General features: G+C 40.9%; 1 protein-coding gene across 2 annotated transcripts in view; it reads left to right on the plus strand.

Annotated features, from left to right (window-relative positions):
• The first annotated feature begins 2,622 nt into the window (after positions 1–2,622).
• Positions 2,623–25,625, plus strand: part of LOC122550192 (mucin-2-like) — a 51,548-nt gene continuing 28,545 nt past the window's right edge. The window contains exons 1-6 of one of the 2 annotated variants that reach the window (XM_043690928.1): positions 2,623–2,874; positions 3,285–3,317; positions 4,508–4,987; positions 19,999–20,756; positions 20,793–21,033; positions 24,814–24,996. In XM_043690928.1, coding sequence (XP_043546863.1) covers positions 2,850–2,874; positions 3,285–3,317; positions 4,508–4,987; positions 19,999–20,756; positions 20,793–21,033; positions 24,814–24,996 — 1,720 coding nt within the window. In that variant the 5' untranslated portion in view covers positions 2,623–2,849. Of the gene's footprint in view, positions 2,875–3,284; positions 3,318–4,507; positions 4,988–19,998; positions 21,034–24,813; positions 24,997–25,625 lie in introns of both variants that reach the window. The other variant, XM_043690927.1, reaches the window with a different exon arrangement.

Raw genomic sequence — 25,625 nt, forward strand, 5'->3', positions numbered from 1 at the left:
TCCTTGTGGGAGCACGAGGTAGCGCCAATACAATCATCGATGTAGCAGAGGAAAAGGTGGGGTGTGGTGGCAGTGTATCTGCATTTATACAGTTTTAAACAGGATTTATACAGTTAATGGTATAGTCCTGGGTACTGTTGTCAAACACAGAGACCTAAGGTTTCAGGTACATAATTCCTTGAAAGTGGTGTCATAGACAGACAGGGTAGGGAAGAAGGCATTTGGTATACTTGCTTTCATTAGTCAAGGCATTGTCCACAAGAGTTAGGACATCATATTATGGCTGTACAAGGCATTGGTAAGGCCAGATTTAGAGTAGTGTATCACCCTGCTATAGGAATGATATTATTAAAATGGAAAGGGCACAAAAAAAATGTGATGGAGCTGGTATTGGACTGGGGTGGACAAAGCATAAGACACAGAATTTTGTAGTAAAAGATTATAGTGTCATGTAACTGAAATGATATACTGAACCAACCTAGATTGTTATTAAGTCTTTCATCTTTTAGAATGGGTTGCAGGTTTCAGTTCATTAATATGTAAATTCCAGAACCTCTTTTAAGTCTTTTAGTCACATTCTCAAGATAACTTAAGGTTTTATGAAAAAAGGTTACATCTCAGCTCAGACAATGCATTAAAGGTGTGAGGTCAGAGCCTCTCTGTATCCCAATTTTGAGTCAGTTTGGTTCTATTTCCAAAGTGGAATTTACAAAATATTACATGGATTGAGTGTCTGCATTGATTGCCTGCAGATTGTGCATTTTTTGAGCAAAATAGAAAGTTTCTACAAATATAACTCTGCAAATACAAATTCACCCCATAGACTTATATATGTGCGTGCTTGCATGAGAGAGATCGAGAGTGAGCATGTGTGTGTGTGTGAATGCACGTGAGAGAGTGTGTGTTTACGTATGTGAAAGCTTGGTAAAGCTCACTTTTTTTTATAAAATCTTAAGTTATCTCAAAAATGTGACTTAAAAGAAGTTCTGGGATTTACATATTAATGAACCCAAACGTGCAACCCATTCTAAAAGATGAAAGATTTAACAACAATTTAGGTTGGTTCAATATATCATTTCACTGTAATCTTTTGCTGTAAATTCTATGTCTTATGGTCCTGCTCCACAGCTACCTGATGAAGGAGCAGCGCTCCGAAAGCTAGTGCTTCCAAATAAACCCATTGGACTATAACCTGATTTTTAACAAAAATTATGTATAAGGATATTTCCAAGTGTAGAGGCTTTGTGCTATAACGGGAGACTGGATGGGCTGGGACTTTTTTCCCTGAAGCACAGGAGGCTTACAGTGGTTTATAAAATCATGTGTGGCAGAGATAAGGTGAATAGCCAAGGTCTTTGTCCCCAGGGTAGATGAGTCCAAAACTAAAGAGCATAAGTTTAAGGTGAGAGGAGAAACATTTAAAAGGGACCTGAGGGGTAACTTTTTCACACATACGTTGCAGCATGTATGGAACAAACTGTCAGAAGAGGTAGTAGAGGTGGGTACAATTATAACATTTGAAAGACATTTGGACAGATACATAGATAAAAAAAAGTTTAAAGCATATAGGCTAAATGTAGGCAAATGGGACTAATTAAGTTTAGGAAACATAGTTGGCATGGACGAGTTGTTTCAAAGGGTTTATTTCAGTTCTTCAATGAGATAAAGAAAGGATTCAGTCTGTTGGGTATGGCCTCAGGAGCAAATTGTGAGCATGCATAATGAGGCCAAGTGGTGAATCGCCCCAGTGAATGCATCATGCAGTGCAGTGCAGTCGGCATGAAGGGTTTGCAGTTTGTAAGGATGAGGCAAGTGTGAGCCTTTGAATGCATATCATGCATGTGATGCTGAGGCTTGCAGACTATGACTGTTTGTCAGTTGCTTTTGCAGTGGCAGAGTGAAAGTGATTGATGCCCCTCCCTGTGTAAAATGAAGGTGGTACCACTTACTCTTATGTGGCATCCCTTGCTATCCCTTTTCAGGGGGCCAGTGATGCCAACCTATGCTACAATCTGCTCCCAAGCTGGCTGGGTCTAATATGTTGGCCTCCTGGTGTCATGATCTGGGAATAGGATCAACCTAACTTGTGAAATACCTCACTGCATAGATAATGAGCTGAAAAGCACAGGTTTGCATGACATATCTCATCCCGGGCATTATCAAATGCAAACCATCTAAGACACATGCTTTTTTTAAATCCATTTACAGGATATGGACATCGTTAGCCAGTATTTATTGCTCATCCCGAAATGCACAGAGGGCAGTTGTGAGTCAACCACATTGCTCAAGGACATTTTTGTCATTTGTCATTTTGGTTTTTCTGACAATCAGCAATAGTTTCCTGGTCATCACTAGATTCTTAATCCCAGATTTTTATTGAATTCAAATTCTACGATCTACCAGGATTTGAACTTGGGTCCCCAGAACATTGTCCAAATCTCTAGAATAATAGTCTAGTGATAATTATGCTGTGTCATCACCTCCCCTGCTGTCATATTTTTAACTTCAGAATGGAAAATATTGGCCAGTACAGTACATGATATCCACCTTCCCTTCATGTAATCAATGGCAGACAACAGTGAATAATGGTGCTGATGCCTAGCTGTTTGGCAAGTTCTTAATTCCTAACAACGATTTTTTTCCATCCTAACCATTAATTTCTACCTCTGGGCGAAGGAGCTTCCACAGAAATCTAAGCTTGTAATTTGAGTGACTGTGCATTTCTACTTGACTCCTAGTAAACTAACACCTATTTTGCATATTAAAAAAATGTAGGAGATTGAACTCCCTAATATATACCCAAAGGACATCCAGATAAAGCAGAAACCAGTGCTGAGAACTTACTGAAGATGGGAGCTCTGCATTTTTGTTCAGGTAAGGCTTTTCTCAATCCTTCTGTCCCAATTAAATTGAGGGAAACTATGTGAAAGAAATGAGGCAAAGGAAAGGGGAGAAATTGGTAAGGATAGAGAATGGATATGTTCATTGCCTTATTAACACATACAAATGCCAAGTGCTGGAAATAAGACAAAAAAGTGTAGCGTGGTATGCTTTAAATAAGTGAGTTCTTTACTTGAAATCATATAGTTTAAGAACAATAGAAGAAACTCAAGTTACAATTTATAGATTGTTCTGAAGAGATGAAATAAAATAAATTGGAAGGGGGGTGGCAAAGCATGTTGAAAGTAACCAAGTAGTGTCTCTGGAACAGATTAATAATATAAAATCCTTTCATTTAACACCTTTTGCATGTTGGCATTAATTCTTATTACCATTTATTTTAGGGGTTCTCATCCTGATGCTACTGGGACAACTGGGTGAGTTGTGATCTTCACCTGCAAGTGTTCAACAAACCACAAATAGAGTCCAATTCTGCCTACTCCACTTAAAGCACCTACTAGCTTCAGAGTCAAATAGAAAGAATGAAAAGAGCTTGCATTTATGTAGTGTCTTATATGACCCAATGAGCTTTACAGCCAGTTAATTGTTTTTTAAAATTTTAGTCACAATTGTAATGTCGGAAACATGCAAGCAATTTGCATGCAGCAAGCTTTATCAAATAGTAATGTTATAATAATAAAATAATCAAGTTTAGTAATGTTAGTTGAGGACAAAAATCTAGTAAATGTACATCCCCCAGTTTATTATGAGAAATATTACAGACATTGACTATGAGATCTTGTACAATTCTTTGTCTTTATTCATTCAAGGAATGTAGACATCTTTGATAATGTCAGCATTTATTGCCGGTATTATAAGATATCGGTATGAGTCATATATATGGACTTAACTGGATAAGGATGAGATTATTCTATCCCTAAAGAATTTAATAAATTGATTGGAGATGAAAATCAAAAAGCCAGGGGAAATTAGAATATTTTTACTTATGATATGTTCTAATCTGTATCACTCGAAAAGATGGTGGAAGAAAGTTTAATCGTAATTTCCCAAGCACATACTTTGAAAAGGAAAGAAATTGCCAGGCTATGGGGGAAGAGAGAAGGTGAATGAGACATATCAGATAATCCTTTCAAAGAGACAGCACAGATATGATGGCCTCCAACTTGTGCTGTATGATTCCATGATTTTCATTGAATTAGGATTTTAACATAAAACCTGGTCTATAAGCCCCCATTATTTCATAGTTGCTGTTGAGTATTTTATATCAGAAGTATCCCCAAATGCTTGGTAACATGGGACTGCTATGTCAAGGAACTCAAATAGTGTAGGATGAGAGACACAGAGCAAAATCAACCGAGACTTTACATAATCTTGATTTACCTTGTCAATCTGCGAACAAGTGACGTGACAAATGGTATGCAGTGGGAAATGATTATAGGTATTTTCCAAACAACCAGTTCAGAGATGTTATGACACACCTCGAGAGCAGATAAGACTTGAACCCAGGCCTCCTGGCTCAGAGGTAGGGATACTACCACCATATCACATGATTATAAGGTTGTTTGAGGTTTAAATTTCTATATTACTAATTGAAATTCTTCTGTAGGCTCCTGTGCACCAATTGTATCGTTTTGTGATGACAAAGAAATTGGGGTATACGTGGATCCAAATGACATTTCCAGTTTCTATCAATGCATGGGGAACATAACTATCTACAGCACCTGCCAAAATAACCTGATCTTTGACATACAGAAAATGTGGTGTGTTCACCCACCAACTGTCTTACCAACAAAGAGCACAACAGAAGCACTACAGACTCCAAAACCTACTTTGCAGCCCACAGCAACCATTTCAAAGGCGCCAACAACCACAACCCCGGCTCCAGTAGTCACTACAAAGGCTCCAGTAGTCACCACGAAGGCTCCAGTAGCCACCACAAAGGCTCCAGAAGTCACCACAAAAGCCCCAACAGCCACCACAAAGGCTCCAGTCATCACTACGAAGGTTCCAGTCATCACTACGAAGGCTCCAGTCATCACTACGAAGGCTCCAGTCATCACCTCACATACAACAGTATCCATCTCAGGTAAGAAATGCAGAGAGTAGCAACTATATCATAATTGTAATCAGTCTCTATCTTTTAGAAATTTTATTTTAAAAATGCGTTTCATGTTTACTGAATGGTAAAAGGACTGTTGGTGCATGTGAGTATAGACTTAACAGAATTTAAAAATTCTTTCATGATATGCCGATTCCATTGACAAAGTCTCTTGTCCATCCATATTTGCCCTTGGGAAGGTAGCAATGAGGTAGTATTGCCCTAGAAAGCTTTTCTTAATACAAAATATATAACTAAATATTAAAGGATCATTCTGCATGAGTTGAAAAGTACAAGGTCAGAAGTAGAGAGTAGCCATTACCTCACTAGCTCTTCATTGAAAGAGATAGGAAATAGGAAAAGTATAAAATAAGTCATTGAAAAAATGTGGAAGGGATGGCTATACTACAACTTTCTTCTGTACAGGTTACAAAAAGGGAATAAATCTTGGAATATGACAGAGACCAGTAAGTGGGATTGTCTGAAATATAATGAACTACTTAAGACATTAGTGAACATGATTAACAATTGGTTGTAGCTAACCATTTCACTAAATCACATGTCAAAGCATAGCCCAGAACATAATGACATATTGTGGTCACATTTTTTTCAGCACAGTTCCCAATGTTAAAAGGTGGATCTCCTTTGGGGATTTTGACCTACTGAGCATCCTCAAACTTGACTTAGAGATAAAGATGTATGACAATATTGTAAAACAATTTCACCTGAGGGAAAAGGAATATACAACAATATTTTACATAAACTCAAAAGTGCAGACTTGTAGATATCCATTACCAGAAAAGTCCCACAGACTCCAAGCAAATGAATGATTTTCATGTTGAGTGGGACAAGTTCCTGCAATTCCAAAGGGATTTTGGTTAAATGTCTCACAGGAAGGTGAACATTTCTAATGATACTGTACTCCCTTAGACTCTGAGCTTAAGAACCAACCTTGGGGAATACAGCTGAATGTTGGCAAGTTTCTGACCTAAAGGTAGTAAACATATTATCAATTTAACATAACTAACATAGCTGGAATATTTTGATTTCCTTATGTAAGAAAAGATATCCTGACATTGAAGGCAGTCCAGAAAAGATTCATGAGGCTGATACCAAGTACGGAGGGAGTGTCTTATGAGGAGAGGTTGAGTAGGTTGGGCCTTGTACTCATTGAAAAATTGAAAATTGAGATGTGATCTTATTAAAACATACAAGGTTCTTAGGGTACTTGACCAGGTCAATGCAGAAAGGTTGTTTCTCCTTATGAGAGAGTTTAGTAGCAGAGGGCTTAATCTCAGAATAAGGGGTCACACATTTAAGTAAAAAATGAGGAGGAATTTCTTCTCTGAAAGAATCTGTGGAAATCTTTACTGCAGAAGTCTGGGTCATTAAGTATAATCAAGGCTGAGAGAGACAGATTTTTAATCAGTATGGGAATTAAGGGTTATGAAGAAAATGCATATAAATTTAGTTAGTGAAGGATTATCAGATCAGCCATGATCTGATGGGTTGACTAACCTACTTCTTTTCATGTAGTTTTATGGTAAGTAATTTATTTGAAAGCAGATAACACTTGATTTTTAAAGCAATCCTTTTGAATGATATGAGAATTTGCAGTACGCTATTTCTTTAATGGCAAGTGATTACATTTCAAATTTTGATCAAGGAGTGGGTTCTTACGTGTGACCTGTGATGCCCCAAGGATCTATACTGGATACTCAGAATTTCACTACATGTGTTATTCATTTGCTTGAAGAAATATAAAGTTGAATACAAGATGTTGAAAAGACCACATCTGGATTACAGTGAGCAGTTTTGATCCTCTCATTAAAGGCAAAGTATCAGTTCATTGGAGGCAGTTCAGCGAAGTTCACTAGAATGATTCCCACTATGAAAGGATTACCATATGAGCAAATGTTGAACAAGTTGGAACTCTATTCATTGGAATTTAGAAGGTCAGAGGTGATCTCATTAAAACATGTGTAGTGAATAAAGTTCAATATATAGGAGCCTGAGGTCATTTACTTTTGACCAAAGTAAAACTAACTGGAGTGTTTTCAATTTTTTTGTAGTTTTCGAACTGAGACCTATGGAGATGCAAAGGGATTTGGGTGTCCATATATATACTCCAGACATAATAAAAATCAGTAAAGCTAATGACAGCAAAGCCTTAGTTTATGATTATGGAAATACCATGGAAATGTGGTGATGATTCCATTATATAGGGCTGAATCTTACAATTTTTGCCTAAGTCCAAGTTGCACCAAATTTCTTGCCATGAGGCCTAGCAAGTTTTCTTGCCTCATCTTACCAAACAATTAATTACCTACCAGACCCACAGGCCATCCCTCATATCCAACTTCCACCCCGTCTAAACTGTGCTATTCCTGAAACAACTTGCCACTCTGCAGATATCCTGGAATTCACTGGCATCCCTTTCAATCATGCCATCTTTGAAAGCCTGTTTTGCACCCAGACAAGCACTGTCAGTCTGGAGCTGCCATTCATGGTTGCTGACATTTGATCTGGACATGGCAAATGGGGGAAGTTGCTGCCCTACTTTCTGGGCAGGGTCCTGTTGGTCTTGCTGAATGGGATAGTGCAGAGGCAGGATTTTCTTTCTGCCACAGGATAAGCAGTGGGGCTACGACATCAGATCCTGCCAGCCAGGTCTGAGGCTGTCTCCTGGATTAAAGTAGTTTCATATGTCTGAAGGAATGCACAACAATGTAAGAAGATCAATGTCCTTCTCCACTTCACCAGCATACACACATCATTTTTTTCTCTGATACTTCACACTCACCCTCCTTCAGCTATTGTATCCATCTACCATTAAGGCTCATGCTTCACCACTTTCACAATTGCTTGTAACAACTTCCTTTACTCACCCTCACCCATCCCAACTCAAGACACCACTAACCCTGCATGGCAGTGTACTTCTTACTCATTCACCCAGGATATCTCCAACCTGCACCAATGCGATAGCTGTACCACTGACTTTCAACTTCCAAACTTTCTGCCTCTCTCTCATTCCAGGAGGAGAACAACCCATAACAGAGCAGAAGATTCAAGACAGGTGGTGTGTTGCCAGTTATTCAGCTCCTCATCAATTTTGAGGAGCAGATCCTGGATTAGACTACCACAAGCAAGTTATTGGAGGCTGATCTTGGGAACCCGTATCCCTCTGTGCTGCATCTTGCTGCAGTCTTTCTTCATTTTAATAATATTCAGCTCTTTTATTTTTTTCCTGTAAAAGTGCATAACCTCACTTTTTGCCAGCATACCAGAATTTCAAGAGAATCAGGGGACAGAGGTGAATGTGGTGGCTATCACTAAGGAGAAGGTGCTGGGGAAGCTGAAAAGTCTGAAGGTAGGTAAATCACCCAACCAGATGGATTACACCTTAGAGTTCTGAAGGAAATAACCAAGGAGATTGTAAAAGCACAGGTGGCGATCTTTCAGGGAACATTGGATTCAGGGAGGGGACTGGAAAATGGTTAATGTAACAATCCTGTCTAAGAAGAGAGGGAGGCTAAAGAGAGGAAACTATAGCTTGGTTAGTCTGACTTCGGTCATTAGTAAGATTTTGGAGTGCATTATTAAGGATGGGATTGTGGAATACTCGGAAGTGCAAGGTAAAATAGGGCTGAGTCAGCATGGCTTCACCAAGTTAAGGTCATGCCTGACAAATCTGTTAGAATTCTTTAAAGTGGTAATGAGCAAGTTAGACAAAGGATAGCCAGTGGATGTATTTTATTTGGATTTCCAGAAGCCTTTAACAAGGTGCTGCACAGGAGGCTGATAAATAAACTAAGAGCCCGTGGTGTTCGGGACAAGGTACTGATGTGGATAGAGGATTGGCTGACTGGCAGAAGGCAGATAGTGGGGATAAAAGGGTCTTTTTCTGGATGGGTCAGTGTTGGGACCACAACTATTCATGTTATATATTAATGATTTGGACAAAGGAACTGAGGGCATTGTTGCTAGGTTTGCAGATGATACAAAGAAAGGTTGAGAGACAGGTAGTATTGAAGAAGTGAGAAGGCTCCAGTTTTGGAATAGTGCGTTCAATTGTGGTCTTCCTGCTGTAGTAAAGGTGTTGTTAAACCTGAAAGGGTTCACAAAAGATTTTCAAGGATATTGTTGTGGTTGGAGGGTTTGAGCTATCAGGAGTGGCTGAATAGGCTGGGGCTATTTTCCCTGGAGCCGAGGCCGAGGGGTGAACTTATAGAGGTTTATAAAATCATGAGGGGCATGGATAGGGTGAGTTGCCAAAGTCTTTTATCCAAGGTAGCGGAATCCAAAACGAGAGGGCAAAGGTTTTTTACCTAAATCCCTTGTGAATCTCCTGCCCCTTACCCTAAAACTGTGCTCTCCTACAGGGATTAAGGGTCACAGGGACAAGGTGGGAGAATGGAGTTGAGAAATATATCAGCTATGAACTATAAGACCATAAGACCATAAGACATAGGAGTGGAAGTAAGGCCATTCGGCCCATCGAGTCCGATGGGCATTTCAACTCCACTTACCCGCATTCTCCCCGTGGCCCTTAATTCCTTGTGACATCACCCCATAGCCACTGAGCCACCCTGCCACCCACGGTACATTTGTACCTAGGTACTTATACCCAAGATGGCGCCATTAAAGGCAGCTATTGTAAACATTTTTCACTGTGCTCCTGTACTTCTGCACTGTGACAATAAAATGATATTCTATATTCTATTCTACCCTTCAGACTGAATAATTCAAATTTCATCTGTAATCAAGGACAGGGGAGTGTTATTAGAAGTGAGGCTATAAACGGAGCAGACCCGATTGGCCAAATGGCGTAATTCTGTGTGTCTATCTTATGGCCATATCATCACCCACATCAGTCTTTAAGCTAAATATTTAACTCCTTTACTTTATTTACACTCAATTTATCCATGGCTAGGGTAGAAACCCTGAGATTATTACCATGAAGGTTCTGCTTTTCAATTTACCTCCTAACTGTTCAACTTCTTTCAGATGAATTTCTCTTCTAGGCCTATCAAAGTCATTAGTACCAACATGGATGAGGACAAACTGAATTTCTGCCTTCCCACTCCCAGGTCGGTCCTTTCCAGCCCTGAGGAGATGTCCTTAACCTTGACAGTCAACACTGCTTTCAAGCATCCTCTCATGGCTGCAGGGAACTGTATCTATCCACATAATTATGCTGTCCCCTACCATTATGACAGTCCTATTGCCTACCATTCCTAACCCCCACTTGAATGGCTCCCTGCACCACAATGTGCTGATCGGTTTTCTAATCTTCCCTGAGCCTACACTCGCATACACAATGCTTACAAGATCTCGTAAGTGATGGAAAATTTCAGGAGGTGTGGCTCCTCGAACACTAGTCCCTGAGTCCCATACCTGCCTCACTTCTAATCACACTCCCCTGTCCTTGATCACAGACGAAATTTGAATTATTCAGTCTGAAGGGTAGAATAGAATATAGAATATCCTTTTATTGTCACGCCTACTCCAGTGCAGAAGTACAGGAGCACAGTGAAAAATGTTTACAATAGCTGTCTTTAACGGCGCCATCTTAGATATAAGTACCTAGGTACAAACGTACCGTGGGCGGCAGGGTGGCTCAGTGGCTAGCACTGCTGCCTCACAGCAGCAGGGGCCCGGGTTCGATTCCAGTCTCAGGCGACTCTGTAGAGTTTTCACATTCTCCCTGTGCCTGCGTGGGTTTCCCCCAACACTCCAAAGATGTGCAGGTTAGGTGAATTGGCCAAGCTAAATTGCCCATAGTGTTCAGAGATATATGGATTAGGGGCAATAGTCAGACTACATGTCGAGTAGTAGGAGAGTGGATCTGGGTGGGATACTCTTCAGAGAGTCCGTGTGGACTTATTGAGCCGAAGGGCCTATTTCCACACTAAAAAAAGAGGAATAACAGGAAAAGTAGTAGCATTACTTAGTGAAAAAAAAGTTAGAAATACGATAGTGAAAACATAGTTAAAGGATTGATATTACAGTCCAGTAAAAAAAGTTTCAAGTAGACATTACATTGCAGCAGCTTAGTGAGCATGTGGTCTGACCATCCGCGCCAGGCCCTAGTCCAACAACTGTCCCACTCTGCTTCAAGCCTCCTGTCTGTTCTGCATGGGCACTCAGCTGCACCAAGGTAAGTTGCACTGCTCCCGGTCCTCGGGTTTCCCCTCACGCTGCTCTCGGTTTGCTTCCTCGCACGCTGTGCCAGGACTGCTAAAAAGAAAGAAAGGAAAAAACAGGTGGACCTGTGGGTGAAGCATCCTACTCTGCTGCCACATTGCTGGAAGAAAACCCCAGGTATGACCGCCCTCTGAAGCAGTGTCCAGGAAATATACCCCTTACCTGATGTTATGGACTAGGCCAGACCACTCAAAACGTTCTGAAGCAGGCAGCCCAGACCATAACTTTGTAATTTGTTTCGGTAAGTGTACAGTGAAAATTACCCAGAGTAAGTTAGCTAGGTTGACTACCAAGTTATAAAACAGATAAAAACCTATTCACAAAATTACAGAATGAAACACAAATAACAGAATAAAGAACCCCAACAGAACTCAGTCTATCCAAACTAGACTTAATTATGCTCTTCCGAATATACACAACAGACCCAATAAGCAAATCCCTTAAACACAGTAAAAACAAAACAAAGGTTTACAGGTCGAAATTAGAAGGGCAGAGGAGAGAGAGTCTCGCAGTCTGTTTCCACATAACCCATGTCTGAACTAAACTGCTCAGCTAGAGAGCTGGCCACACTCCTTTGACTTATACAGGTTATTTCCAAAAACATAAAAGCTTTGGTCCAATGTCTCATCGGTTTGTCTATAAACAAAAAGGCCTCTCAATACCCTTGAATCTCTGTACCAAATCAGTCTAATTGGAGCCAGGGGTTGTTTCCGATCCTTCTGAAAAAAACCAGGACACAGTATCCTTAAGAAAAGGAACAGCTTTTAGAAAAAAAGGATCAGCTTTGTGACACTGATGTGGCACAATGGCTGCAGCTTGGACTCCAGCTTCTCAACTTGGAACCAAAGTTGCTCAAGTTATAAGCACTTATTACAGATGAGCTCGATTTGGATCACTCCACCTTTTTACACTTCATTGTAATGAATTTTTCGTACACAAGTAAAATTCTTTAAAAAAGACAGAGAAAAAGGAATGCTAGAGATCGATACACAAATGAAAGATCTTACTTTTACTTTAAAGACGAGAAATACTCACCAATCTGCAAATCAAATACCTTCTCTCTGGGGACCTATCACACCATCATACCACACTGTGGTTTGTGGCATTACTCTGCTACTGGTCTCACTGGTTCCCCTTTATCAACAGCACAAATAGCTTCTTCAAATAATTCCAATAAATTAGTTAAACATGACTGCCCTTTTACAAAACCACTTAAGCTCTGCCTGATTATCTTGAACTTAACCAAGTGCCCGAGCATAACGTCTTTAATAATAGCCTCTAACATTTTCCCTGTGACAGCGAACTGGCCAATAGATTTCTGCTTTTTGCCCTCCTTTTTTGAATAAAGGAGTTAAATTAGCTATTTTCCAATCCAAAGGAAGCTTCCCTACATCTAATGAGATTTGGAAAAGTAAACCCAATGCATCAACTATCTCACTAGCTACTTATTTTAAGTCCTTAGGATGAAATCCATCAGTACTTGTCAATTCATTGTTCCAACAATCTACTCAGGACCACTTCCCTTGTAATTTTAATTTTCTTAAGTGCACTTATCCCCAATTATTTTCTATAGGGCCATATAGTAATTTAGATTCTTTATAGTTAGACTAACTATAGCATTTTAAATAGGTGTTGGATTAGTTCAGTTGGCTGGCCAGTTGGCGATGCTAATAGTAAGGGTTCAATTCCCACCACAGCTGAAATTATCATGAAGGACTCTCCTTCTCAACCTCTCCCCTTGTCCAAGGTGTGTTGACCCTCAGATTAAACTACCACCAGTCATCTCTCCCTAATGAGAAAGCAGCCCTGTGATTTGGTAGGGCTATGTTTTTTAGCATTTTAGATTCTTTCTTGGTGGATGGCCGAAGTGGCATCTCTTATCGTGTGACTAATTCTCGAATGACTTTTTAGTCTTGTTGAATTAGAATAAGTGCTTCAAGTGGCTGTGTTGAAAGAGTTATATTTCCTATCATTGTACCAACTCTAGCATATCCAAGTTGAACTATTTATTGCAGAGTTCTGTTGCAAAACTAGCAATCTCAAATGTTAACTGTGCTTCTCTCTTTAGAGGTGGTCTGACTTCCTGAGTTTCTTATAGCCCTTTTCTGTTTTTTACTTTCATTTTATGTATTTTAAGGAGCAGTTGTTGCGAGTGATGCACAAATTTGTCCCTCTGAGACAGGTAAGGGGTAAAATTAAGGAGCTTTGGATGACGAGAACAGAGGAGCTTCTCGTCAAAAAGAAGAAGGCAGCTTACATAAGGTGGAGGAAACAAGGATCTAACACAGCTTTAGAGGGTTACAGGCTTGCTAGAAAGGAGATCCGAAATGGACTGAGGAGAGCCAGGAGGGGGCACGAGAAAAGCTTGGCAGGAAGGATTAGGGAAAACCCAAAGGTATTTTACTCATACGTGAGGAATAAAAGTATGGTCAGGGATAAGGTAGGCCTGGTCAGGGATAGCATAGGGAACTTGTGCGTGGAGTCTGAGCAGCTAGGGGAAGCCCTAAATGAGTTTTTTGCTTCGGTTTTCACGAAGCAAAGGGACCTTGTTGTGAATGAGAACTTTGAGGAGCTGAGATACAGGCTTGAACAGATCAAGGTTGATGAAGTTGATGTACTGGAAATTCTGGTAGATATTAAAATCGTTAAGTCCCCAGGGCCAGACCAGATTTATCCTAGGCTGCTCTAGGAAGTGAGAGAGGTTGCTAAGCCACTGGTGAAGATCTTTGCTTCCTCACTCTCCACGGGTGTCGTACCGGATGATTGGAAGGAGACGAATGTTGTTCCTCTTTTCAAGAAAAGTATTAGGGAAATCCCTGGCAATTATAGACTAGTCAGTCTTATGTCTGTGGTCAGCAAGGCTTTGGAAAGAATTCTGAGGGATAGGATTTATGACTATTTTGAAAAACATAGTGTGATTAAAGGCAGTCAGCATGGCTTTGTGAGGGGCAGGTCATGCCTAACTAATCGTATTGAGTTCTTTGAGGAGGTGACAAGACAGGTCAATGAAGGTCAAGCAGTGGATGTGGTGTATATGGACTTCAGCAAGGCATTTGATAAGGTTCACCATGGTAGACTCATTCATAAAGTAAGGAGGTATGAGATACAGGGAGATTTGGGTGTCTGGATTCAGAATTGGTTGACTGACAGAGGCAAAGAGTGATTGTAGATGAAAAGTATTCTGCCTGGAGGTCAGTGTTGAGTGGTGTCCTGCAGGGCTCTGGTCTTGGGCCCCTGCTCTTTGTAGTTTTTATAAATGTCTTGGATGAGGAGGTTGAGGGGTGCGATAGTAAATTTGCAGAGGTTGGAGGTCTTGTTGATAGTATCGAGGGCTATTGTGCAACATAGACCGGATGCAGAGCGGGGATGAGAAATGGCAAATGGAGTTCAACCTGGATAAGTGCGAAGTGATGCATTTTGGAAGGTCGAACTTGAATACTGAATATAGGATAAAGACAGGATTCTTGGCAGTGTGGAGGAACAGAGGGATCTTGGTGTTCAGGTATATAGATCCTTCAAGTACATAGAGCCCATAGATATTAGGAGGAAGGTACAGAGGAGACGTCAGAGGTAGGTTTTTAACACAGAGAGTTGTGAATGCATGGAATGCGTTGCCAACGGTGATTATGGAAGCAGAGTCATTAGGGACATTTAAGCGACTGCTGGACATGCACATGGACAGCAGTGAATTGAGGGGTGCATAGGTTAAGTTATTTTATTTTACATTAGGATTAATCTTCAGCACAACATCGTGGGCCGAAGGGACTGTTTTGTGCTGTACTTTTCTATGTTCTATGTTCTTTGTATAGCATGCATTCTAGATAGAAAGGATTTTTTTCCATAGCAGCATATGAACTTAACTGAAAGTAAAATGCTGTAGATGCTGGAAATATGACATCAGAACAGAATAACCTGGAGAAACTCAGCGTGTCTATCAACATCTAAGGAGAGAGAATTTTTCAAGTCTGATTTGACTGTTCTTCAGAAATGAAGATGGTGACTTTCACAGGAAGAGTGACAGGAACAGATAACGAGGGTGCCCAGAACAAATCAGAGGGAGTGTTAATGGTGGTCGGAGAAACGATGTAAAATAGGTATGAATGATAAGTGTGAAAAGGAGAAAATGGGTCCACTGCACTGAGAGCAAAGCCAACAAGCATAGAAACAAGCATGAAGTTCAACAGCATAAAGAAAAAAACATTTCCAGCTCTTTTCAGTTCTGTAGGTGAATCATATCGAACTCAAAACATGAACTTTTTTTTTCTCTCTCCACAGATGCTGCCAGACCTGATGAGTTTCTCCAGCATTTTCTGTTTTCATCTTATGTATGAAATTGACAGTCACTTTCAATATTAATAAACACTTTCAGGTAAACTTTTAATATGTTTCTAGTCAAAACGATCATCGGCAATTACACAAAATGGATAACATGATATCCACAGTTCAATTCACACTGAGCCTTTCGCAGTATTTTTCATTATCTCCGATGGTACTATTTCCTATCATTATGGCATTATCTCTTATCTCCAATCTTACCAGCGTAATGTCAAAGTCTGTGGGTTGGCAGAACAAGAACAAAATCAATCTACCTGGCCTGGACTTCTGCTGATAGAAAGGAGGATCAGGCAGAGGTTTGTTCATTTATCAACCATTGCCAGCTAACTATTGGCCAGGAAAATGCAGAGAATTATGCTGCTCATCTTCAGTTTGTGACATGGTATACTTATTTATCTTAGAGGCAGGTTGGCTCTTGGTTTAATGCTTTACCCTAAAGATACCACCTCTGATAGTGTAGCACTCCAACAGTGCTGAACTGAAATGTGAGCTGAATCTTGTCCTCAAGTCTCTGGAGTTTTTAAAATTTTCATTCATGAGATATAGGTTTTGCCACCTAGGTCAGCATTTATTTCTCATTCCAAATTGACTTTAAGAAGGTGATGGTGAGCCACTTTCTATGAGATTAAGAGCTGTAGGAGTATACTCAAGATGGAAATCAGGAAGGCAAAAAGGGGACATGAGCTTTGGCAGACAGGGTTAGGGGGAATCCAAAAAGATTCTACAAATTCATTAAGAACAAAAGAGTAATGAGGGAGAGAAAAGAGCCCCGTAAAGATCAAATTGACTGTCTATGTGCGGAACCCCAGGAGATGGATGAGATACTAAACGAGTTGTTGTTATGGATGACTTCAACTTCCCTGATATTGATTGGAACCTCCTTAGTGCAGGTGGTCTGGATAGACCTGATTGTTAGGTGTGTCCAGGAGGGATTCCTAACTCAGTATGTAGATAGGGTGACTAGGGAGATGTCATATTGGATCTGGTGCTAGGCACAAGCCAGGCCAAGTGACAGATCTCTCAGTAGGAGACCATTTCGGTGACAGTGACCAAAGCTGCCTCACCTTTACCATAGCCATGGAGAGGGATAGGAACAGACAGTATGGGAAGATATTTAATTGGGTGAGGGGAAATTATACTGCTATCAGACGGGAGCTGTGGAGTATAAATTGGAAACAATTGTTCTACAGAAAAGGCACAACAGAAATGTGGAGGCTGTTTACGGAGCACTTATTGCGAGTTTTGGATAACTTTGTCCCACTGAGACAGGCAAGGAGTGGTAAGGTGAAGGCGCCTTGGATGACAAGAGCAGAGAAACTTCTCATCAAGAGGAAGAAGGAAACACACTTAAGGTTGATGAAGCAAGGAACTGGCACAGCTTTAGAAGATTATAGGGTAACAAGGAAAGAACTCCAAAATGGACTGAGGGGAGCAAGGAGGGGGCACAAAAAAACTTGGGCGGGAAAGATTAGGGAAAACCCAAAGGCTCAACATTTACATGAGGAATAAGAGAATGATCAGAGAGAGGGTACGGTCCATCAGGGATACTGGAGGGAATTTGTGCCTGTTGTCTGAAGAGATAGGGGAAGCCTTAAATAAGTTTTTTGCTTCAGTATTCATTAGAAAGAGGGACCTTGTTGATAGTGAGAACACCATGGACCAGGTTAATAGGCCAGAACAGATTGATATTAAGGAAGTGGATGTGCTGGAAATTCTGGGAAGCATCAAGATAGGTAAGTCCCCAGGATCGGACGAGATATCCAAGGTTGCTACGGAAGTGAGGGATGAGATTGTTGCACATCTGGTGATGATATTTGCATCCTCATTCTCCACGGGAGTAATACCTGCTGATTGGAGGGAGGCAGATGTTGTTCCTCTGTTCAAGAAAGGCAATAGGGAAATCCCTGGGAATTACAGACCAGTCAGTGTTATGTCTGTGGTAAGCTAGGTACTGGAAAGGATTCTGAAAGATAGGAGTGATGACTATTTGGAAAAATATAGTTTGATTAAAGATAGTCAGTGTGGCTTTGTGAGAGGCAGGTCATGCCTCACAAGTCTTATTGAGTTTTCTGAGGATGTGACGAGACAAGTTGACGAAGGTCGAGTAATGGATGTGGTGTATATGGATTTCAGTAGGCTCGGTAGGCTCATTCAGAAAGTTAGGAGGTATAGGATACAGGGAAATGTGGCTGTCTGGATACAGAATTAGCTGGCCAAAAGAAGACAGTGAGTGGTAGTGGATGGAAAGAATTTTGCCTGGAGGTCGGTGACCAGTGGTGTCCTGCAGGAATCTGTTCTTGGGCCTCTGATCTTTGTAGTTTTTATAAATGACTTAGATGAAGAAGTGGAAAGGTGGGTTAGTAAGTTTGGCGATGACACAAAGGAGAGTGGTGTTGTAGATAGTGTCGAATGTTGTTGCAGGCTACATCATGACATTGACAGGATGTAGAGTTGGGCTGAAAAGTGGAAGATGAATTTCAACCTGGATAAATGTGAAGTGATTCATTTTAGAAGGCTGAAGTTGAATGCTGAATACAAGGTTAAAGACAGGATTCTTGGAAGTGTGGAGGAACAGCGGGATCTTGGGGTTCATGTACATAGGTTCCCCAAAGTTGCCACCCAAGTTGTTAGGGTTGCTAAGAAGGAGTTTTGGCTTTCGTTAACAGAGGGATTGAGTTTAAGAGCTGCAAGGTTTTGCTGCAGCTCTATAAAATCCTGGTTCGACTATACTTGGAATATTGTGTCCAGTTCTGGTTGCCTCATTATAGGAAAGATGTAGATGATTTAGAGAGGGTGCAGGGGAGATTTACCAGGATGCTGCCTGGATTGGAGGGCTTGTCTTATGAAGAGAGGTTGAGTGAGCTAGGGTTTTTCACATTGGAGATAAGAAGGAAGAAAGGTGACTTGATAGAGGTGTACAAGGTAATGAGAGGCATTGATAGAGTAGATAGCCAGAGACTTTTCCCCAGGGCAGAAATGGCTGTCTTGAGGGGTCATAATTTTAAGGTGATTGGAAGAACGTTTAGGGGAGATGTCAGAGGTAGGTTCTTTACACAGAGAGTGGTGGGTACATGAAATGCACTGTCAGCGGTGGTAATGTAGTCAGAAACATTAGGGACATTTAAACGACTGTTGGACAAGCACATGGATGGCAGTAAATTGAGAGATGTGTGGGTTAGGTTGATCTTATATTAAGATAAATGCTCCGCACAACATGATGGGCTGCAGGGCCTGTACTGTGTTCTATGTCATATAATATAAAAGCAGATTATAAGAGCTTTAACAATTATATAAAAGGGAAGAGAATAGAGTTGTGATCACAGCTGGCAGTAACACTAGGAGAAAGTGAGGACTGCAGATGCCGGAGATCAGAGTTGAAGAATGTGGTGCTGGAAAAGCACAGCCAGTCAGGCAGCATCCGAGGGGCTGGACAGTCGATGTTTTGAGCTTAAGCTCTTCCTAATAAAGAGCTAATGCTCAAAACGTCGACTCTCCGGCTCCTCGGATGCTGCCTGATCGGCTGTATTTTTCCAGCTCCGCACTCTTTGACGGTAACACTAAGCAAGTTAGATCCCAGCGTGAAACCTGGCTTGATAGACCATAAATTCAATTTTGAAATTTGTTTATCATGGTGGTCATTCAGCGAACATATTCACAAGAGGTTGCCAATGTACTTTTAACAAAATAACATCAAATTTTAATATATATTAAAAGAGAAATAAAAAATAAACCATATGAGAATTATTAAGTGATTGGGGAACAATGTAGTAGATAGAACATAATGTGGGCAGTTGTGAGGTTATTCACTTTAGTTGCAATAATAGAAAAGCAGACATCTTCAAAAAGGTGTGCCACTTGGGATTTGATGTTTTTGTACAAGTGACACAAAGGCAGGATGGAGTATGGATTGATGAGGAACTCGCAGGTGATATGTGCTCCATGTATCTGCTGCTCTTATCTTTCTTCGTAGTAGAGATTTGGAAGGTGTTGTCAAAGCAGCCTTTGGCAAATTACTGCGCTGCGTCTTGTTTATGGTACACACTCATGTTACAGGATATTAGTGGTGGAAGGGTTGACATTTAATGTAATGGATGTGAAGCAGATCTGCTGCTGCTTTGTTCTAGATAATGTTGAGCATTTCTGGAGTTCCATTCATCCAGATAAGTGGAGAATACTCTATCATGCACCTGACCTATGCTTCCATCACATTTCAGACATTTGTCTTGGAGATGATGAACAAGCTCTGGAGAGTCAGGAGGTCAGTAACTTGTTGGAGAATCTCCAGCCTCTGACTTCTTCTTGTAGCCAAATTATTTATATGGCTGCTCCAGTTAAGTACTGGCTAATCATAACCACTTTATATTAATGGTGGAGGATTTAGAAATGGCAATACCACTGAACTTCAAGGGCTGGACTTTTCATTCGTATTTTGTTGTTGCTATACGATTCTTTTGTAGGAAATTTATCCTTTTGCAATGGGAAACTTAATGGATTCTATGAAGATCCGCAGGACAACACCAGTTACTATTTCTGTCTGTCAGAAAAAACGCAACATCTCGCTTGTGAACCCAATTTAGTCTTTACTATGATGGTTGTTGCATGTGTGCATCCAACGTTGCTACCAATCTTAGTCTCAACCACAGCGACAACAACAAAGAAGACCCCAACAACTTCAAGGGAGACCACTATAATGACAACGGAGGCCCCAACAACAATAAAGATGACTATATTGACAACAGAGGCACCAGCAACAAAGGAAACTACAATAATTACAACAGAGGCTCCAACAATAAAGACCACCATAATGACAACCCAAGTCCCAACAACAACAGAGGCCACAACAACAATGGCAACTGTAATGACAACAGAGGCCCCAACTACAGAGGCCCCAACAACAATGGCAACTGTAATGACAACAGAGGCCCCAACTACAGAGGCCCCAACAACGACAACTGTAATGACAACAGAGGCTCCAACAACAACAACTGTGATGACAACAGAGGCCCCAACAACAACAACTGTAATGACAACAGAGGCCCCAACAACAGAGGTCCCAACAACAACTGTAATGACAACAGAGGCCCCAACAACAACAACAACTGTGATGACAACAGAGGCGCCAACAACAGAGGCCCCAACAACAACAACTGTAATGACAACAGAGGCTCCAACAACAACGACAACTGTAATGACAACAGAGGCTCCAACAACAGAGGCTCCAACAACAACGACAACTGTAATGACAACAGAGGCCCCAACAACAACGACAACTGTGTTGACAACAGAAGCCCCAACAACAACAAAGACCACTATAATGACAACAGAGGCCCCAGCAACAACAGAGGTCCCAACAACAACAAAGACTACCAAAGTAACAACAAAGGCTCCAACATCAAGTGTGACCCCTTTCACAATCAAGGAAACCTCTGCAGTGACAAAGGCATCAACAGTGGCTCCTTCAACAATTGGGAATGTCACAACAGCCACTCCAGGTAAGGTAGAAAAATTATTTACTGATATATTTATGTCATCCAAATTGTTCCATTTATTTCTGAAGAAAATGTATTTATCATGACTTATTACAAGTAAGTACATTTATCAGCTTGAAATCCAACTTTTGTACATTTTAATCATTCCTACTCTTCTTTATCCTCTGCACTGTAAAGCACAGCATTGTAGGAACACCTTCATCACCTAGACAGCAGTAGCTCATCAAGGTGGCTCATCACCAGCTTCTTACGTGCAATTTGGGGAGGGTAATAAAAGCTGGCATTGCTAGTGATACCCATAGTGCCAGGAAGCCAGATTTGATTCCAGATTTGGGCAACTGTCTGTGTGGACCTTGCACATTCTCCCCATGTCAAGGCTGAGATAAGTATATTTTTAATCAGTAAGGAAATCAAGGGTTATGGGGAAAAGGCAGTAAACTGGAGTTAAGGATTATCCATGATCAGCCATGATCTTATTGAATGGCGGAGCAGACTCGATGGTCTGAATGTTCCTATGTCTTGTAAGGTCAGAAGTGGGGATGTTCACTGGTGTTTAAACAATATTCAGCATCATTCCTCAGATACTGAAGCAGTCTCCGTCCAAACACAGCATGACTTGAACAATATCCAGGCTTGGGCTGACAAATGGCAAGTAACATTTGGCAATTGCCATCTCCAATAAGACAGAATCTCACCATTGCCCCTTTCCATTCAATGGTGTTACCATCACTGAATTCTTTACTCTCAACATCCTGATGTTACTATTGGTGAGAAATGGAACTAAACTCACCCTATAAATACTGTGGCTATGAGAGCAGGCCAGAGGCTAGGAATCCTATAGTGAATAACGTACCTCTTGACTCCTCTCAACCCGACCATCATCTACAGGGCAAGAGTCCGAAGTGTGAGGGAATACTCTCCACTTGCTTGAATCAATGCAGCTCAAACAAGAGTCAAGGAGTTTGATATAATCCAGAACAAAACAGTCTGTTTGTTTGGTTGCATATCCTCAAACATCCAGTCTTTCCACCACTGATGCTCAGTAAACAGCAGTGTTTACCATCCTCAAGATGCTTCTTAGGTGGGATTTTCCAAGCCCATGATCACTACTGTCAAGAATGACAAGGGCAGCAGATACCTGGAACACTACCAATTGGAGGTTCATTTTCAAGTCACTTGCCATCGTAACTTGGAAATGTAGCACTGTTCCTTCAGTGTTGCTGAGGGAAAATCATGGAATTCCCTCCCTATTGGCACTGTGGCTTTACCTACACAGAATAGATTGCAGCAGTTCAAGAAGGCAGCTCACCTCCATCTTCTCAAGGACAACTAGTTATGGGAAATAAATGCTAGACCAGTCCAGATCCTATGAATAAACAAAAAGGACTCCCTACAATGACATCAGTCAGATTCTTATTAAGATGTAACCAAATCAGTTTGTACATTTCCCAACTGCCTCAGAAACCATCCCAATTCCTCAGTCAATCAATCCATGTTATGCTCACCAGTTCTTATCACAGATTATTGCTCTTGAAGTCCTGCTTTTTAGTTTTCTTTTAAACTCCCTGAAATCTACTTTAAGGACTTCATTAAGTTCTTTATACCCATGTCACTGGTAGCAACAGGGACCATGATATCTGACTGATCCCCTCCTCCAAAAGGATGTCCTGCTGCTGCTCCATTGGTTTTGCCTGACACCAGTGAGACAATACACCATCCTGGAGTCACATTTAGTTCCACAGAAATAGCCCTTCCAAATCCTTACCAAAATTTCCCCACCATTCTTCCTTCTTCCCCTCCATACATAAGAACACAAGAACATAAGAACTAGGAGCAGGAGTAGGCCATCTGGCCCTTCAAGCCTGCTCTGCCATTCAATAAGATCATGGCTGATCTTTTTGTGGCCTCAGTTCCACTTACCCACCCTGTCACCATAACCCTTAATTCGTTTATTGTTTAAAAAAAAATCATCTATCTTAGCTTTAAAACATTTACTGAGGAAGCCTCAACTGCTTCACGGGGCAGGGAATTCCATAGATTCACAACCCTCTCGGGTAAAGAAGTTCCTTCTCAATTCAGTCCTAAATCCGCTTCCCCTAATTTTGAGGCTACACCCTCTTGTCCTAGTTGCACCTGCCAATGGAAACAACCCTGGTAAAAACAATGACTGCAGATGCTGGAAACCAGATTCTGGATCAGTGGTGCTGGAAGAGCACAGCAATTCAGGCAGCATCCGACGAGCAGAGATGCTGCCTGAATTGCTGTGCTCTTCCAGCACCACTGATCCAGAAAATGGAAACACCCTCTCTACTTCTATCTTATCTATTCCCTTCATAATTTTACATGTTTTTATAATATCCTCCTTCATTTTTCTAAATTCCAATGAATAGAATCCCAGTCTACTTAGTCTCGTCTCATAAGCCAAACCCCTGAACTCCGGAATCAACCTAGTGAACCTCCTCTGCACCCTGTCTTGTGCCAGTCCATCCTTTCTCAAGCAAGGAGACCAAAACGGCACACAGTACTCCAGGTGTAGCCTCACCAGCACCCTATACAGCTGCAACATAACCTCCCTGCTTTTAAACTCAATCCCTTCAGCAATAAAGGACAAAATTCCATTTGCCTTCTTAATTACCTGTTGCACCTGCAGACCAACCTTCTGTGATTCATGCACAAGGACACCCAGGTCCCTCTGCACAGCAGCATGCTGCAACTTTTTACCAATCAAGTAATAGTTCTTATTCTGATTAAAAATGGGAGACTTCACATTTATTAACATTGTACTCCATCTGCTAGACCTTTTCCCATTCACTTAAACTATCTATGTCCCTTTGCAAAATTTTACAGAACTCTGCACACTTCACTCTACCAGACATCTTAGTGTCATCCGCAAACTTTGACATATTACATGTGGTCCCCACCTCCAAATCATCTATGTAAAATGTGCATAATTGCAGTCCCAACCCAGAGCCATCTGATAACTCCTTGTTACCACCTACTTTTCTCTGATATAAGAAACCATCATACTCACCCAGTTTCCACAATGGAAGACCAGTTAGTAAGCTGGATAGTTAGGGAACTCCTGCACCACCTGCCTGGTTCTCCTAGAAAGTTAGTTGTTCTGCTGCAGTTACTACATAACACATCAGTTGTAGGTGATTGGTCTTAGCTGTGTGCTTTGTTATGTAATACGATTTATTATTTGTTTATGATAAGAAATTTTTTATTTAGTACAATCCATGTTTTTAAAATTTTGATATTAATTATTCCTAATATCAAATAAGGAGATAAAATTAGTCTTACATCTTATATCAAATCTAATCATTTAAATGCTAAAACAGAAGTTGCTGGAAAAGCTCAGCAGACCTGGCAGCATCCGTGAAGAGAAATCAAAGGTAACGTTTCGGATTCATTGACCCTTCCTCAGCGCTCAGAGGAAGGGTCACCAGACCCAAAATGTTAACTTTGATTTCTCTTCATAGATGCTGCATACCTGCTGAGCTTTTCCAGCAACTGTTTTTGATTCTGATTTATAGCATTCGCAGTGTTTTTGGTTTTATCTACTCATTTAGATATTTACTTATCCACATTTGCACTTGGTTTAATTTAGCACCTCTTTCACCATCTGATTCAATTCTTCTAATACAAAGTTTCATTATTAGATTGTTTGGCAAACCACTCCACTTAGTAAATTTAACCAACACTCACCAATTTCCATACACTCATACAGTTTGTTATAATGTTTTCTATGTGTGTTTGGCTGATTTTGTGATTCTTTGTTAGGTCCCAGTATTGTGGATCCAGACTTCTGCCAAAAGAAGAATAATGGATATTTTCCTGATCCAGCGGATAGGTTTCACTTCTATCAATGTGCATTTGGTCAAACATTCCACTTGTCATGTCCAGACCCACTGGTTTTCAATCCAATACTGAGGGTGTGTGACTGGCAAACTATTGATCCAAAAGGTAAACAGAGATGTTGAATTATTTTTTCTGTTCATTTATTGAATATTAGAGTTGCTGGCATTATTGTCCATCGCTAATTTGCTACGAGAAAATGGTGGTGAGTGGCCTTAGAGTCATAGAGCCATAGAGATGTACAACACGGAAACAGACTCTTCGGTACAACTCGTCCACACTGACCAGACATCCCAACTCAATCTAGTCCCACCTGCCAGCACCTGGCTCATATCCCTCCAAACCCTTCCTGTTCATATACCCATCCAGATACCTTTTAAATGTTGCAATTGTACTAGCCTTCACCACTTCCTCTGGCAGCTCATTCCATACACGTACCACCCTCTGCATGGGTTTGTTCCCTCTGATGTATCTTTTATATCTTTCCCTCTCACCCTAAATCTATGCCCTCTAATTCTGGACTTCCCTCACCCCACGGAAGAGACTTTGGCTATTTACCCTATCCATGCCCCTCATGATTTTATAAACCTCTATAATGTCACCACTCAGTCTCTGATGCTCCAGGGAAAACAGCCCCAGCCTATTCAACCTCTACCTATAGCTCAAATCCTCCAACCCTGGCAACATTCTTGTAACTCTTTTCTGAGCTCTTTCAAGTTTCACAACATCTTTCCGAT

The sequence above is a fragment of the Chiloscyllium plagiosum genome, chromosome 5 (genome assembly GCF_004010195.1).
Source record: "Chiloscyllium plagiosum isolate BGI_BamShark_2017 chromosome 5, ASM401019v2, whole genome shotgun sequence".
Lineage (NCBI taxonomy): Eukaryota > Metazoa > Chordata > Chondrichthyes > Orectolobiformes > Hemiscylliidae > Chiloscyllium > Chiloscyllium plagiosum.